General features: G+C 37.1%; 1 protein-coding gene across 2 annotated transcripts in view; it reads left to right on the top strand.

Annotated features, from left to right (window-relative positions):
• The window catches only part of SPMIP2 (sperm microtubule inner protein 2), a 103665-nt gene that overhangs the window by 54588 nt on the left and 32154 nt on the right, over nucleotides 1-16923 (top strand). For both annotated transcript variants that reach the window (XM_059174349.1, XM_059174341.1), the window contains exon 3: nucleotides 4492-4550. In XM_059174349.1, the coding sequence (XP_059030332.1) occupies nucleotides 4492-4550 (59 nt within the window). The remainder of the gene's footprint in view (nucleotides 1-4491; nucleotides 4551-16923) is intronic.

The raw sequence follows: 16923 nt of genomic DNA, 5'->3' as shown, positions 1-16923 counted from the left end.
CTGTTGTACTCCTAGCTTATTCCATAGGCATTTGAAAACTATGTACCATCTTTTTCCCCCCTTTGTTGCTAAGACTTAGTTATACCGTTACTGTTCCTACAGCCTGAGCTGCCACCCCTTGTGTAATTCTGTGTTGTAAAGCTAATTGGACAATTAGCTTGGGAGAAGCACACTTTGTAACCTTTGAGTTAACAACTGTGCCAACACATCAGAAAACTCCAAGGGTGAGAACACTTGCAAAACATGCCTTGATTATATTTCAGAAACTGTGCCCCTGAGCACAGAGACCTAGGAAGCTCTTGTGTAGCTTCTCTGTAGCTCCACTAGCTGAATCTGTGCAGATCTCAGAGCCTGGATCATCAGCCCACTCCAGAGGAAGAGCCTGTAGTAGAATGGCTACTCATCACAAAGCCTCACAATTCCCAACAGAACAAGTTCTAGTCTTCCTTTAAACGAAAGTCCTTGGGTATTTTGAATAGAGAATGAATAAGGAGAACACTTATTGTCCTGGAGAAGTATGGCGACAAAATAGCAGATATTTGTCTTATCTCTGAGAATAAATGGGGCAACTAGCATTCCTAGTGCTTTTCAGGGCATGACTGTGAACTTAGCAAAAAACTGAATGTGACTTAAAAGCAAAAGTCGCCACTTGAAGAACTCCTCATTTTCCTCTTTTTCTCCCTTTGCATGCTAGACTGCCTGTTTTTTATAACATCTCAGCTTTCCTGTCTGTAAAATGGGAACTGTATTCGTTTTCTATTGGGCATAGCAAATTACCACAAATTCAGCAGCTTAAAACAGCACCCATTTTTTTAATTTATAGTTCTGTAGGTGAGAGGTCCTGGAAGGCATGGCTGGGTTCTCTGCCTGGGTCTCAGAAAACTGAAATCAAGGTATTTGCTGTAGCTGTGATCTTGTTTGAGGCTTGTGGTCTCGTCAGAGTTCACGTGGTTATGGCAGATTTCAGTTCCTTGTGGCTGTGGATTGAGGTCCCACATTTTTGCTGGCTTTTAGCGGCAGGCCATCCTCAGCATCTGGAAGCTACCTACATTCTTTCCCACGTAGCACCTCCCCCATCTTGAAAATCAGCACAGAGAGTCTCCCCCATATCAAATCCCTCTCACACTTCAAATTCCCTTTGCCAGGAAGAGCCCAGATCCTTTTAAGAATTTACTTGATTAAGGAAGGTCCACTGAGGATAATCTCCTTTTCTTAAAGTCAACTGATTTAGGGTCTTAATTAAAATCTCTTCACAGCAGTAATTAGATCAGTATTTGGTGGACTATCTGGGAGAAGATGTGTATACCAAGGGATGAGAATAGTGGGGGTCATCTTAGAATTCTGCCCACCACAGGGATAATAATAATAATAATAATAATACCATATGGTATTGTTAAATGGATTAAGAGAGATACGTATGTAAAACTCTTATCATAGTTTCTAGGAGAATGTCTCAGTAATGGGATCCAGTATCACTGGTGTTTATATATACCATATTTTCTTGCCTACATGGATTTTTGAATTATAGTATTATAAGCACTTTAGAAGCATAATGGAATATGTTGCTCACTATTTGGACACTCCACAGAAAACAGAGATGCAGGGGCCATAGTCAACAAACTCATAAAACCTCATGATGTATTAATTCAAATTATTTAAAAACACTGCAGTTAAAAAAAGAGATACCAGGATATAATTTACATTGGAACTCAAGCCCATATATAATGTAGCATAAAATGAAGTATGGGTCTCTGCTTTTTTTTTTTTTTTTTTTGCATTTTAATACAAAAAATGCATCGCAGAGTCCATGCCTTAAACACTGACATTTTTCAGAAAGAATTGTTTTGTTTCTACTCATGCCCTGAATATAAAATGAATACTTCAAATGCGCCATTCATACAAAGGCCTTTATGCCCCCTTTCACCCGTCAATAGTTCTGGTCTAGAATAGGCAACATTATGCAATTCGGTGATCCCGCTACAACAATGAGAATGCTTCTCACAGGCTGTGGGAAGAAAGACACCTAAGGGGTTAACAGTAATATTTTGCAAATTGAGGCAAGTGAAGAAAAAATACATTAGCATAAGAAAAGGTAGCCTTAGGGAATTTTCCACTCAATGTTTGGTACTAAGAGCTCTATGTTACCGAGAAGGAGGATAGAGAAGAGAAACCCTAGTGTCTATGCATTCTTGAAAGGCATTGCCATTGTATTCATTCTACGGGTAAGAAAGACCTCATAGTTACAGAGATGGAAAATAGCTCTTTTAAGTAAAATAAATAAATAAATCAAAATTGGATATATTAAGAAAAGCATGTTGACTCGAGTACGGTAGAAAAGCAAGAGGACTCCTCCATGATCAGTCCCAAAAAGATTTCTTAATATGTCAGGACTAGCTTAGAAGTGGTTTGAGATTAAAAGTGAAAGTATTAAGCAACAATTTCAGTTGTGAACTGGAATGGGCCCCATAGGTCTGCAATTAGCTCAAATTTTACAGGTTTTAACCCATTTCAGAGATAGTAGCTAATTCATGGTACCTGAATATAGTTAGTAGTTACTTCCCTTCTTTAAAGATTGCTTCATAGGAAATGCCTACTTTTGAGTTATGATTGTTTGTGCTTGTTAAAATATTCAAACTAACTGATTTCATTAAGCTAGAGACCATACTAATGCATTGTTACCTATTTCTATGAAGATGTTGAGCTAGGTTTTGATTCAGTCTTTTCTTTACTCTTATGAACTGACCAGTTTTTTGTTTTTTTTTTTTTTTTAAAGACAAAGATCTTTTTCATTCTGAATTTCATTAGATTTAACACCACAGGCAGCAAGATTATCCAAATAAACTGTGGTACATTTCATTAATAAATTGAGAAGGGACAGCTTATTTTAAGTAAATGTTTTATGACATTATACACTAATAACTAAAGGACAAAAGGGGGTAGCAAAAGAATCTGTTGCTTATTTCTAATAAAAGTCTTTCCAGATTAAGACAGTGCAACTTTTGTGTTTTAAAAATGGTAACAAAGATCAAAGAAGATTGTCCAATTCCTGGAAAATTTGTCAAAATGCTGATAACAAAGTTATTTATAAGTCAGTTGGTAAGGTCAATTTTAGGGAATCACATGTCAGAAATAACTGAGAAAATTATACCATGATCTATACAGATTACTAATTTTCAAATCTTCTCTGGAATAATGGGCTACCCTTGCATTTAAACCTTGATTTTTCTTTTTTTTTTTTTTTAAGATTTTATTTATTTATTTGACAGAGATCACAGGTAGGCAGAGAGGCAGGCAGAGAGAGAGGAGGAAGTAGGCTCCCCACGGAACAGGGAGCCTGATGCAGGGCTCTACCCCAGGATCCTGAGATCATGACCTAAGCCAAAGGCAGAGGCTTTAACCCACTGAGACACCCAGGTGCCTCTAAACCTTGTTTTTCTTGTCCCTGCTTTTATTTATTTACACATGAATATTAAAGAGGTAGAAGTGATGAAGGTTTCAACTTCATCTCTGAAAAGATGACAAATAGATCTGTTTTCCCAACACAAATAACTCTGAAGGACTTGATTAGGAAAGTCCTAAAGTAAAGCTTGAGGGAAAAGGAAGGGGAGGATTTAAAAAAATGTACTAAGTATTTCTTCTGATGCTGAAATTATAATTCAATCTTGCTACTTTTCGAGATGTTATGAATATAGCATCCCACATCAATGTAAGTGAAAAATGATTTCCAAAACTGAAGTGAGATACTTTTGATAATCCAGATCATTGTTTCCCAACCCAAGTATGGAAAACTGAGTAATGATTGTAGACCAAAGGCTTTCCATTATAAATTTGACACCCCTATTCCCCTTGCTTATTCACAAGATGTGCCATCCACTGCCTAGTTCCTGGGGTAAAGGAGCCCGTATAGAAAGGCCATTTGTTCAGTGATAATGGATCATTTCAATGTACATGAGAGAGTGTGGGGGTTATTTTTTTTATGTGGGAACTGGTCCTAAACTAAAAATATTTTATCAATGTTCTAAATTATGCTTTCTGAAAGGAATTTTCAGATTTACACCTTACCACAGGCTGTCTATAACCCAGTTTTTCCTACATTATTGCCACCACATTTGCTAATTCTGTGAGGGTAAGATGAAGTAAAAAGAATTAGACTATTTGGGTCTGAATAGCAGTTTAGGATGCCTGCTCATTATCAGACAGAATCATAAAAACAGAAAGGAGTTTTGAAACTATGGGCTACACTCTTCCTACTACTAATATTTCTACTTTTACAGAGAGGGCAAATAAAGCACACAGAATGATATTTGCTTTACTTCTTGCATTTTTATTCTCAAATCAAGAATCAAAATGTTATGTTCTTTTAACTGTATTTACCATCTCTTACTTCATTTCCCAGCTTGACTTCCTTTTTGACTAGGAGTACAGACTGTTAGACATGCTGGTGCCAATTTACCTGGAAGTTAGGTTACATAATTTTTCTTTCTTTTACAGTATGGAGAACTAAGTCAAGCCTCTATTGATAAAATAAGCCACAGATACCAAAACCCATGGTAAGCACATGCTAATACATTGTTAATTAATTATTTAGCTAATTAATTGATGTGTTTCCTTCTTAAACTAGTAACTTTTTTTTGTTTGCTTGTTTTTGTTTTTGTTTTTGTTTTTACTTTTGAGTGTATTACAACTTTATTTCTTTTTATATCAGGTAGGTTTCTTTGTAAAATCACGAATTTTTATTCCTAATAAAAACATAAAATTTTCGTGGCCTGTTAGGTTTAATTAGGGGAAGGAAAGGAGCAAGGCAGGCAGAGAGTAAGCAACCATGAGAGTAAGCAAGTGGAAAAAAAGAGAGCCAGCGGCAGCTATTGAGAACACCAACTGGATGAGTAAGGTAGAATTAACTATATAAATAATTCTGTCTGTGAAATAGTAACAACACACTTTTTTTTTTTTTTTTTTTTAAACCCATTTCATGCTGTTGGCCTAGAAACTATCATCAGGGGTAACCTGGGTTAATAAACATAATCCTACTGAAGTCACACAATGACTTGAATTCTGCTATCTTAAGGCAAACTAAATTAAAAATGTCTTACCTCAAGGTATGTTAAATTATGGTAAAAGAGCAAAACCTAGGCTTATCACCTGTAATTCTGATTCCTAAGTGGGAAGGAATCAATCAGCATTGTTCTTATTTGCAGATTCAAAATATCTTTGTTATCTTTAGATTTTTGATAGTGAGAATTTCTGGAGCCTCTTTCACTCATTTTTATTTGTTGAAGGACATAGCTATTATCATGAGCAAAATGAATGAATTCCAGTCTCCTTCTGCTTTGCCACAACATAAGCTGCCCCAAAAAGAGAAAAGCTCTCAAACCCCATGTCAAAAGCCTACTAGTTACCACAGCAGAATCCCAGGACAAAGAAAGCTCTCACTGGGCAATTCCTATAACTTACAAAGCATATCTTATGTTTAAACCACAGAGAAATAGTTACAGTTTATTGTTTGCAAGGCACATGTTATTAAAATATCAATTTAATTTGTTCAAATAACACTGCAGGCATCTATCTGTAAGTGCTCTATTAAAAATTTTTAAACCAAAGAAACCCATTAAAAGTCACTGAAAATCAAAGAAACTTCTACAAACCCTGGTAATATAAGTGCGAAAATTTACTGCATTTATTTTAACATTAAACATTAGAAAGGATCTGGGAAATACTTAAGCTCTGAACACTTTCAGAATATGAAAGAATGTTATCTATATTAATTTCTAGGGAATATGACATGGTTTGTGCCAGATCAGGACATGTAAACGTTTATAAACAAAGACCTCATACTCAACTGGGAAATTGGAGATTGGATATATATTTGTATAAATTATAAAATCAGTTTGCGTATGTAAAGTGCCAAATGCATAATGAAGACAATTATCATTACAAAATGATAATTAGGAAAGTTCAGAATTTTTAAAAAAGTATAATGATGACCCCCTAGATTTGTCTGTAACCTCTGGCCCAGGTCCTACTTTTAACTAGTCAGATGCCAATATCCTGGATGCTGCCTCTCTCTTGAGACTTCATCCATATCCACTGTTTTAAGAGGCTTCTCACCCAAGTCTCTGGCTGGGAGGGAGCTCTTGAATAAGACACTGACTTGGACAGGCCCAGGTGTGCCCCACTACCTCATGTTCTCTAAGTGGGACGAAGAGCCATTTCCTTTCTGGACAAGGTTAGTGCTTTAGCCTCCCATTCAGTCTTCATGCCCTGTCCTCCTCAATCCATGGTGTTCACTCAATAAATCTAGTATCTCCTATTTGAAGCACAGGTCGATTCTGTGGCCACAGGGGTGAACTAGACAAGCCCAACGTATGCTCTTCTTGGAATTTGTATTTTAGGGGAGGAGACAGACATTAAACAACTATATGACTTTTAAAAAACATTATGCTGTGTCTCATGTTTTTAAATAACTTTTAACCTTACACATATAATTCATGCTTGTGGCTACAAATCAAACAATATAGAGGTTTATTAAGAAAAAGTTAATATCATACCCTATCCCATCCAGTTCATGATTTCAGTTGGATTTTCAAGAAAACACATGTTTTCAATAAATGAAAGGAAGGATTTGAGCTGAATTTTCAAGAAAACACAGGCTTTAAATAAATGAAAGAAAAGAAGAAGAGATGATATTTGCTGTTATCATGGAGAATAAGAATGTATTAGGCACTCTGTTGAAGCAGATTTTAACATCATCTTAATTTTACAAGTGAAGAAATTGAATTTCAGAGGTTCAGTTACATGACCAAGGGTCACAGCGTTAATATTCCAGCCAAGTTGACCAATCCTATTGACCTAGGCTGGGATCTGGGCTTAGACACTTTAAGAGGGCTCTCTGAGAGATACCGCTGTGGAGCCAGGATTGAAGACCACTCCTGAAGCCTGAAGAAGGAAGGGCACTGAGCCTTCAAAAGTGCCCGCACTGGGGACAAGATGAATGAGAGCTACAGAGGGAGAAAGGAGCCTTAGAGGAAGGGCCTTTTAGACAATAGAAGGCCATAAAGCCAGGGAGGAATTTTGAACAGAAGTGCTTAATACAAGGAAATGGAAATCTAAGAAAACAGTGACAGGTAAATATTTGGAAGTTAATAGTCCCCTCAGAAAAAGCACTGGAGGAAGAGTAGGATGATCTCAGTCAATAAAACCAGCACAAAAGAGTTTCTGTCCGAGAAAAAAAAATAATAATTTTTGCCTGTTGTCATAATGGAGGTGAGTCCACTGTGTTTGGGGGCCCAGAAGTCCAGTAAAGGACAATCAAAGGATTTCCTCCATTCTGAGGCATACTTTTTAAACTCTGACTTTCTTGAAATCAGGATGTGTTTTAGAATAGCTATTTACAAATGTATTATACAGATGTGGTGCCTCTTTTTTTCCTCCCATGTAAAGCTTTTATTAAAACAAGGGTGTGTTATACAATTTATTGGATCCTAAAGACCAGGAAAGATAAACTTCAACAAGCTTGAAATGAAAATCTGCTCTGTGCCAGACACTCAGAATTAAAGAATTAATAAGCAGGGTCCTTACTTTCAAGTAGCTCACAGAGAGATGTAAACAGAAGATTTCGGTATAATAGACCTTGATGGAGAACAACTGCAGTAACAGGGTGTGGGTTACCTCCTTTTTTCCTTCTGAATTAAAGAAAACATTCTTGGGGCCCCTGGCTGGCTCATTCAGTTAAGCATCTGCCTTTGGCTCAGGCCACGAGTCCAGGGTCCTGGGATGGAGCCCCGCTTAGAGTCTCACGTTGGGCTCCCTGCTCAGGGGGGAAACTGTTTCTCCCTCTGCCCCTCCCCCATTCACCCATTCATGCCCTTCTCTCTCTCTTTCTCTCGCTCCCTCATTCTTGCTATCTTTATCTCAAATAAATAAATAAAATCTTTAAAAAAAATTCTCTTTCTAAAAAAATCTTAAGTTTCTCTAGATATATAAACCGACGAATACCTGGTTTTCATATGGTCTCTTTTAACTGCAACTCAGTGTTTTCCAATACATTTGTACTGTGTTTCTAATTTCAACAAGAAGACTAAAAAGCACAGATAGGAAATGGAGAAATCGTTTACTGTCAAATTAAAAGAGGTCATAAGAGAATGCACCAAAAATAGTGAAATAAGCAGGGACTTTTGTTTTAAGAAGCAAGTAAATTTATGGAAGTAGAAAACACTCCAGATAGCTAAAAGAATGTTGAAAAAGAAAACCAAACCTGGTGGCATCACAATTCCAGACTTCAAGATCTATTATAAAGCTGTCATCATCAAGACAGTATGGTACTGGCACAAAAACAGACACATAGATTAATGGAACACAACAGAGAACCCAGAAATGAACCCTCAACTCCATGGTTAACTAATCTCCGACAAAGCAAGAAAGAATATCCAATGGAAAAAAGACAGTCTCTTCAACAAATGGTGTTGGGAAAATTGGACAGCCACGTGCAGAAGAATGAAACTGTACCATTTCTTTACACTACACACAAAAATAGACTCAAAATGGATGAAAAATTAAATGTGAGACAAGAATCCATCAAAATCCTAGAGAAAACAAGCAGCAAACTCTTTTACTTCAGCCCCAGCAACTCTTACCAAACACGTCTCCAAAGGCAAGGGAAACAAAGGCAAAAATGAACTATTGAGACTTCATCAAGATAAAAAGCTTTCACACGCCAAAGAAAACAGTCAACAAAACCAAAAGACAATTGACAGAATGGGAGAAGATATTCACAAATGACATATCAGATAAAGGGCTAGTATCCAAGATCTTCAAAGAACTTATCAAACTCAACACCCAAAGAACAAATAATCCAATCAAGAAATAGGAAGAAGACATGGACAGACATTTCTCCAAAGAAGACATTTCGCCAACAGACACATGAAAATATGTTTAACATCACTTGGCATCAGAGAAATTCGAATCAAAACCACAATGAGATACCACCTCACACCAGTCAGAATGGCTAAAGTTTACAAGTCAGGAAGTGATAGATGTTGGTGAGGTTACAGAGAAAGGGGAACCCTCCTACACTGTTGGTGGGAATGCAAGCTGGTGCAACCACTCTGGAAAATAGTATGGAGGTTCCTCAAAAAGTTAAAAATAGAGCTACCCTACAACCTAGCAATTGCACTACTAGGTATTTATCCCAAAGATACAAATGTAGTGATCAGGAAGGGCACCTGCACCCCAATGTTTATAGCAGCAATGTCCACAATAGCCAAACTAGGAGCCCAGATGTCCATCAACAAATTAATGGATAAAGAAGATGTGGTATATGGATACACAATGGAATATTACATATCCATCAAAAAAATGAAAATTGCCATTTGCAATGACAAGGACGGAACTAGTAAAATAAGTCCGTCAGAGAAAGACAATTATCATATGATCTCACTGATACATGGAATTTAAGAAAAAAAACAGAGGATCATAGGGGAAGAGAGGAAAAAATGAAACAAGATGAGACCAGAGAGGGAGATAAACCGTATGAGACTCTTAATCATAAAAAAACAACAGAGGGTTGCTGGAAGGGATGCGGGGTGGAGGGCTGGAGTAACTGGGTGATGGACATTGGGAAAGTATGTGTTATAATGAGCACTGGGTATTATATAAGACTGATGAATCACAGAACTGTGTCCTGAAACAAATAATACATTATATGTTAATTAAATGAATTTAAATAAAATTTTAAAATAAGAGGCAAGTAAATTCTGTAGAAGCTACACACCATCACTGAAGAGTGTGGGGCATGGAAATATTTTGTTTTCTTCTTCTTTTCCTTACATTTCACATAGTGCTTGACATGAATGGGCACTCAATACATATTTGCTGAATCAGATATAAAAGACAAATCCCACTTCTTATATTCATAATGGCACAGATTGTTACAGCTCAGGCCAAAGAAGCTAGAGAAATTCAAGCCATGAAGACTTCCTGAGAGAGACTAAATTTAAGCTGGGTTTAAAGGAACATTTTAGGAAAATCTCTGGCTGCCTACTTGGGTGGATTTTTTTTTTTTTTTCCCCATGCGAATGAGAGACTTGCTGAGAGGATGATATAACAGAATTCTTCACAGGCAAATATCATTTCAGAAAGGAGCTGCTGACCTGCCTTTGACCTAATATCATGACAAAGTTGCCTCTGTGCCAACCAGGGCCCATGGTATTGGCCCAAGATTTATCTTAGTAATAATGTCATAACGAACATTTCAAGTTTCTATGGAAAGTAGATGGGAATGGAAGGCAGTTGTCAAGGAGGCTGCAAAGTCCAAGGTAAAGACAAACAAACTCGATGCCAGCGATGAAAAGAAGGGCAGCATGAGTTTGAATGAGCGGAAATAACAACAATAAATAAAATCTTAGGGGGAAAAAAAAAAAGCCCTAGTTCTGGGCTCTGAGGACAGACTTCCTGAGTTCAAGTCTTAGCTTCACCACCTATGATCTATGACATCTTATACAACTGTTTAAATTATTTAGCCTCAATTTCAAAATTTACATGATGTTAACAGAATGTACTCCATTGGGTTGTTGTATAGATGTATTGTTATGTACATAGCACTTAAAATAACACTTGGGGAGCACCTGGCCAGCTCAGTTGGTGGAGCATGCAACTCTTGACCTCAGGCTTGTGAGTTTGAGCCCCCCGTTGAGTGTAGAGATTACTTACAAATAAAATCTTAAATATCAATCAATCAATCAAATCAAGTCAAAGAATACTTGGAACATGCTAAGTACTCAGAAAATACTATGACCATGTAACTTATCACCCAAAACACGATACTTCTGAGAGTGAAACAGAAAGCTAATCAAACTGGTCACCTGGACAACAAACTAAAATGAACAAATCAGGCCAATCTGTTAATAAATGTTATTATTAGTTAAATAAATGAAGTACATTGCAATAATGTAGCAAATACATTTATTAATGTATTTTTAGCTAAAAACAATCAGTATAGAGATTAGTATGGGATACAAATTTCATACTATATGGTTGAGTTAACCTCCCAAAAGTAGGAGAGAAGAAAGAGATGGAAAAGAAAAAAGGGAAAAATATGAAAATAAGAAATCGATTAAAATTAAATTAGATTAATATCTGACCAATAAGAGATCTAGAAAATAATCAGAAAAAACATAAGGAAATTGATAAAACAAGAAAATTTCTCAGAAGGGAATAATATGGGTTTCCAAATTGAAAGGCTCCATCAAAGCCAAAAAACCCCCATCCAAAACAAAATATATCAAGTCATATATCACTGAGAAACTTTGCTATGATAGAGATGAAGAGACCATTTAAAAACCTTCAAGAGGAAAAACAGGATATATACAAATGATCTAGAATCCAAAAGGTGTCATACTTCTTGATAGCAATACTAAACTCTAGAAGACAATGGGTTAATGCCTTCCATATCTGACAGGATATGACTTTCAACCTAGAATTCTATACCCAGCCAAATAATTAAGAAGAAACGTGGAAAAGAGACATTTTCAGGCATGTATTTAGGCACATATGTACTCAAAAAAAAAAAATTGTACATCAAAGCATTTTTTCCTAGGAAGCAACCAGAGAATATAATCTAGCAAGACAATGGAGGTATACATCAAGAAAAGACAAAAGAAGACAGAGCAAGAAACACATTTCTTTGACAAGCAAAGGGGATTCCAAAGATGATGTTAAAGGAAAGTACCAGAAATATGACCATGCAGGGCCTATGGAACTACCAAATCAGATAAGAACAGGACAAATGGGGACTTTAGAGAGCACGTTTACTGTATACAAATACTAGGTTAAGTTCCAAAAGAACCAAATGAGCTAAAAAGTGTTTACTTCTGCAGAAGAAAACTTTGGGACAGGGAGCAGGGAGAGAAAGGAAGTTTTTTGTTTTTATCTTTTTTGTTTTTTTACTATGAGCTTTTAAATACTATTTGTATTGTATATATGTACCTAAATTATTTCATTAAAATTGAAAAAAACTAGCACTATATTATTACTTGTACATAATATGACTTGTACAATATTATATATTATTACTTGTACAATGTACAAGCATTTTATTTTGATAAAAGTATCACTAAATTGCAATAGTCAACCAGAATTTTAGTAATTTGGGCTCCTAAGTTGAAAAAGTTTCTGTCTAAAAGTAGGATTTTTGGTATGAAAGAAATATTCACTGACATGAACAAACAGGGCTTTTTGTTTATTCAAAAAAGTGTAAGGTGTGCCTGTATTTGGCATTAGTGAGTGGGTGTGCAGAAAACTGCTTGTTTTATTCCATAATGAAATACTGCCAAAACCAGTTGTTAAACTAGCACAGACTTAATGACAGCCACTATTTTAAAAATATATTGGTACATAAATGTGTACTTCTTTTCTTAGAGTTGTTTTCCTCAAAACAGCCCTAAATCTTGACAGCTATTTTTTTTAATTTTACTTTATTGTTTTATTTATTTATTTTTTTGTTTGTTTTTTTTAATATAATTTTTTATTTTTTATAAACATATATTTTTATCCCCAGGGGTACAGGTCTGTGAATCACCAGGTTTACACACTTCACAGCACTCACCAAAGCACATACCCTCCCCAATGTCCATAATCCCACCCCCTTCTCCCAACCCCCCTCCCCCCAGCAACCCTCAGTTTGTTTTGTGAGATTAAGAGTCACTTATGGTTTGTCTCCCTCCCAATCCCATCTTCTTTGACAGCTATTTTTAAGGCTGTCTGTGCCTGACCCCATTGGAGGGATTTCCATGAGCATCAAGTAACAAAGGTCTGCAATTTTTGAGATCATCAGTACCTGCTTCTATGTTTGCCCTCTCGGTCCATTACCTAAAAACTGTCTTTGCACTTCCTTCCACCAAACCTCCTTGCCCCAGCCTCCTCTTCACCTTTGTGGGGAGGGAGGAGGGCTCTTGCTGAAGCCGCAGGTGTTGACAGGTCAACACGGAACTACCATGGTAGTCACTGCGTCAATACCACAACTATTCATTCAATAAATATTCAAGTGCCAACCATGTACCAGGCACGGTGTGAGGCCTGGGGATTCAGGTTGAACTAAACAGACATAATTCCTGTGGTCCTTGTATCTTCTCATCAAGGCAGGACAGAAACAGCCAAGATATGACTGAAAATTTAACTGTGGAAGGTGCGATAAGGAAGAAATGCAGGATGCATGTAAATGTTTCTGATGGAATGAATGAATATTCCTCATCACAGGTTGGAGCTCTTGAGCAACAGGGTAAGATGCAACTACTTTTTGAAAAATCTACTGTTTTTGAAAGAAAAGCTAGCCAAAGAGATGGTGGTGTTATTCTTAAGAAGAAACTTGATGCCCAGGAGGGGAAACATTTCCTTCATTTCAGAACGTGGCTCTTGACCATGCATTACTCTCTGGATAATTTACAAAAGATACAGATGACCTGATGAACCCTGGGTGTTATATACAACTCATGAATCACTGAACACCACATCAAAAACCAATGATGTACTACTATATGTTGGCTAATTAAACTCAATAAAAAATAATAATAAAAAGAAAAGAAAGAAAGCTACTTATGTCTGACACATGTAAGAAAGAGAGATTACTAATTCCCTGGCCTATCATCTACAATTTCTCAGTATATCAGAACTGTAGTTCTTAGAACCTGTTCAAGAGACCAGGGTTACTGAGAGAGCAGCTGCTGGGCCTAACAAAATGGTTTATGGCAATGAAATTCATGCATGGACTGCAAACTAATAGTAAACAGATGAGCTAAAATTTGGGGCCGGGGCAAACAGAGTTTATGCACTGAAAAGAACACAGAAAAACAAGGATGAAGTATGTTACGAAGGCTCAGATTGCTTTTATTTTACTATTACCTATTCAGTTTCGTGAAGTCACAAACATGCCCTGATCATGGTAGTTTTAAACATTCTTACATCACAACACTTACATAAATGGTGTACAGAAGATCAATAGTATCTCTTAGCTAACATCTGTATTACCAGATGAAGCAACAGAATAATAATCACTGTAGTCCATTTAATATGTGCTACTTATTATCATTTCTGTTTTTCATTTTTTATTATTAATGTTCAATTAGCTATATGTTGGCTAATTGAATGCAATCTTTTTTTTTAAGTAGACTCCACCCCCAGCATGGAGGCCAGCAGGAGCCTTGAACTCACAACCCTGAAAATTAAGACCTGAGCTGAGATCAAGAGTTGGAGGCTTGGGACACCTGGGTGGCTCTGTGGGTTAAGTCTCTGCCTTCGGCTCAGGTAGTAATCTCAGGGTCCTGGGATCGAGCCCCATATCTGGCTCTCTGCTCGGTAGGGAGCCTGCTTCCTCCTCTCTCTCTCTGCCTGCCTCTCTGCCTACTTGTGATCTCTGTCTGTCAAATAAATAAATAAAATCTTAAAAAAAAAAAGAGTGGACACTTATTTGCGACAATGTGGATGGAACTAGAAGGTATTATGCTTAGCGAAATAAGTCAATCAGAGAAAGACAACTATCATATCTCCTTGATATGAGGAAGTGGAGATACAACATGGGGGGTTATGGGAGTAGGAAAAGAAGAAATGAAACAAGATGGGATCGGGAGGGAGACAAACCATAAGTGACTCTTAATCTCACAAAACAAACTGAGGGTGATGGGGGGGGGGTGGTTATTGGGGAGGGTATGTGCTATGGTGAGTGCTGTGAAGTGTGTAAAACTGGCGGTTCATAGACCTGTACCCCTGGGGCTAAAAATACATTATATATTTATTTAAAAAATTAAAAAATTATTTAAAAAAAAAGAGTTGGAGGCTTAACTAGCAGAGCCACACAGACACCCCTCGTTACCTCTTTTACTTTTCATTTTCAGCCCACTCATAACTTCAGGTTCCCTTGCCTGGAAGAGCAAGACTCTGAAACTGGGCAGAGTTGGGTTTAATTCCCTTATCTTATGAAATGTAGATGCTCTCTGAGCCTCAGTTTCAAGGGAAAGGGGGAGTGAAAATATATATCCCATAGGGTTGTCTTGAGAATGAAGAGTCAACGGAAGTCAAGCACCCAGCATGGATCTGACACGCAAAAGATTAGCTTTCTTCCCCATTTTAAGAAAGTCCCAAATTGACCACAGAATTAGCTACTTCTTAAGGCTTTCTATTCGCTTTTAAAAACTATCACCTCAAAAGTGATAAATTCTAACTCTACTCTCTTCTATAAAATTTTCTCTAGGAGCACTAGACTGTTTTGAGGTACATTATTTGCTTTCTGTTTAAAAAAAAAAGATCATTAAAAATTTTTTTTACCATCTTCCTGGTAAGGGGCCAAACTATTTCAAAGAATTTGAGTTTGGAAAAACTTCATCTGTGAGTAGTGGTGAATTTATTATCTGTGGAATATCATTTCTCATCTATGTCATCATGAGGCCTGTGACTGGTGCATTTCCCCAAACGTTCACTGACCACAGTGATGAGAAAGAAAGCTGCAGTGCTCAAATGGGGTATTTAAAAGACTGGGGGAAATAAAAAACAACAACAAAACAAACAAACAAAAACCTACAACAGTCTCTGTAGTAGGAATGTTTTGAAATTATTAATAATCAGAAGGAAAGCTCTTGTTTACATAAGTTTTATTCCAAATTAAATAGTCTACTTGATATTGAGAGGAAATACTCTTTTGTAACTACTTTGGTTTATAGCCATTACTTGGAGCACTCATTTATTGAGTCAATCAACAAATATGTTTGGGATGTTGTTCTTTCCATCAAACAGCTCATAGCATAGTGGGGAAAAGAGACATACAGATATTTCTGAAACATGGACAGAGCAATGCTATAGCCACACAGGGATATTACACATATAACCCAGCACAAGGGTGAGAGAGGAGTTATGGGAAACTGTCTGGGGAGGAGTCTGAAAAGGTGAGGTTAGGCAATACAAGATGAGTGGGGTTGCAGAGGAGTGTTTTAGGAAGAACAGATACTGGGATGCTTGGGTGGCTCAGTCAGTTAAGCTGCTGCCTTCAGCTCAGGTCATGATCCCAGAGTCCTGGAATCGAGTCCTGCATCTGGCTCCTTGTTCAGCAGGGAGCCTGCTTCTCTTCTGCCTCTGCCTGCTTTTGTGTGCTCTCTATCTCTCTGACAAATAAATAAATAAAATCTTCAAAAAAAGGAAAAAAAAGAGCAGACACCAGTAATGGAAGTTCAGAAGTGATAAATAAAATCGATGGATGCCTAAATATTTCAGTGCTACTGGATCCCAAAGTGTTATGAATGGTGGAGGGACAAGTGAAGCCAGAATTGAGTCAGGAGTTAGATGAGTTCACTTTTAAGTTCTTGATTAAATTCCAGTTAGTTAAGACACACTGTAATGTTGGCTTCAAGAGTTCATTCTTAGTTCTGAACTTTAGAGGATGGAGAACCCCAAGAAGGAATTTAACTTCACCCATCTTCTTTTTTTATGTAGTACCCGAAGTGATAAAGTCATGCTTAGATTTTAGATAGGGGATGGGTATGAGGGGACATTACTGGAGATAGGGAATTCCAGGCAGGAGTCTATCTGCTAGGCCCAGGAGAATGATGGTAATTTAGAGAGATGGCAATTAAGATGGAGAAGAGGAAAAAAAGTCCAGAATTAACAAGGACAAAAATTGGCAGGATTTAGATATTGGATGTAGGAGATGAAAGTAATAATGGAGGCAATGGGCTTCCAATTTCTAGTCTGAGTGAATGATTTGACAATGGACCAACTCAGACGAGCACAGAAGCAGCATCTCCATTAAAGGGAAGAAGGTGATGATGATGAGTTCAGGTGGACTGGAAGTACCTGTGGGACATCCAGTAAGAAGCAGATAGATAAATATGTGAAACTACATGAAAGAGCTGTGCCAAGGAGCTTTTTCTGTCATCATAATTATGT

This window comes from Mustela lutreola, chromosome 1, assembly GCF_030435805.1.
Source record: "Mustela lutreola isolate mMusLut2 chromosome 1, mMusLut2.pri, whole genome shotgun sequence".
Lineage (NCBI taxonomy): Eukaryota > Metazoa > Chordata > Mammalia > Carnivora > Mustelidae > Mustela > Mustela lutreola.
The sequence above is the reverse complement of the archived record's forward strand: the minus strand, read 5'-3'. Positions and strand labels throughout refer to the sequence as shown.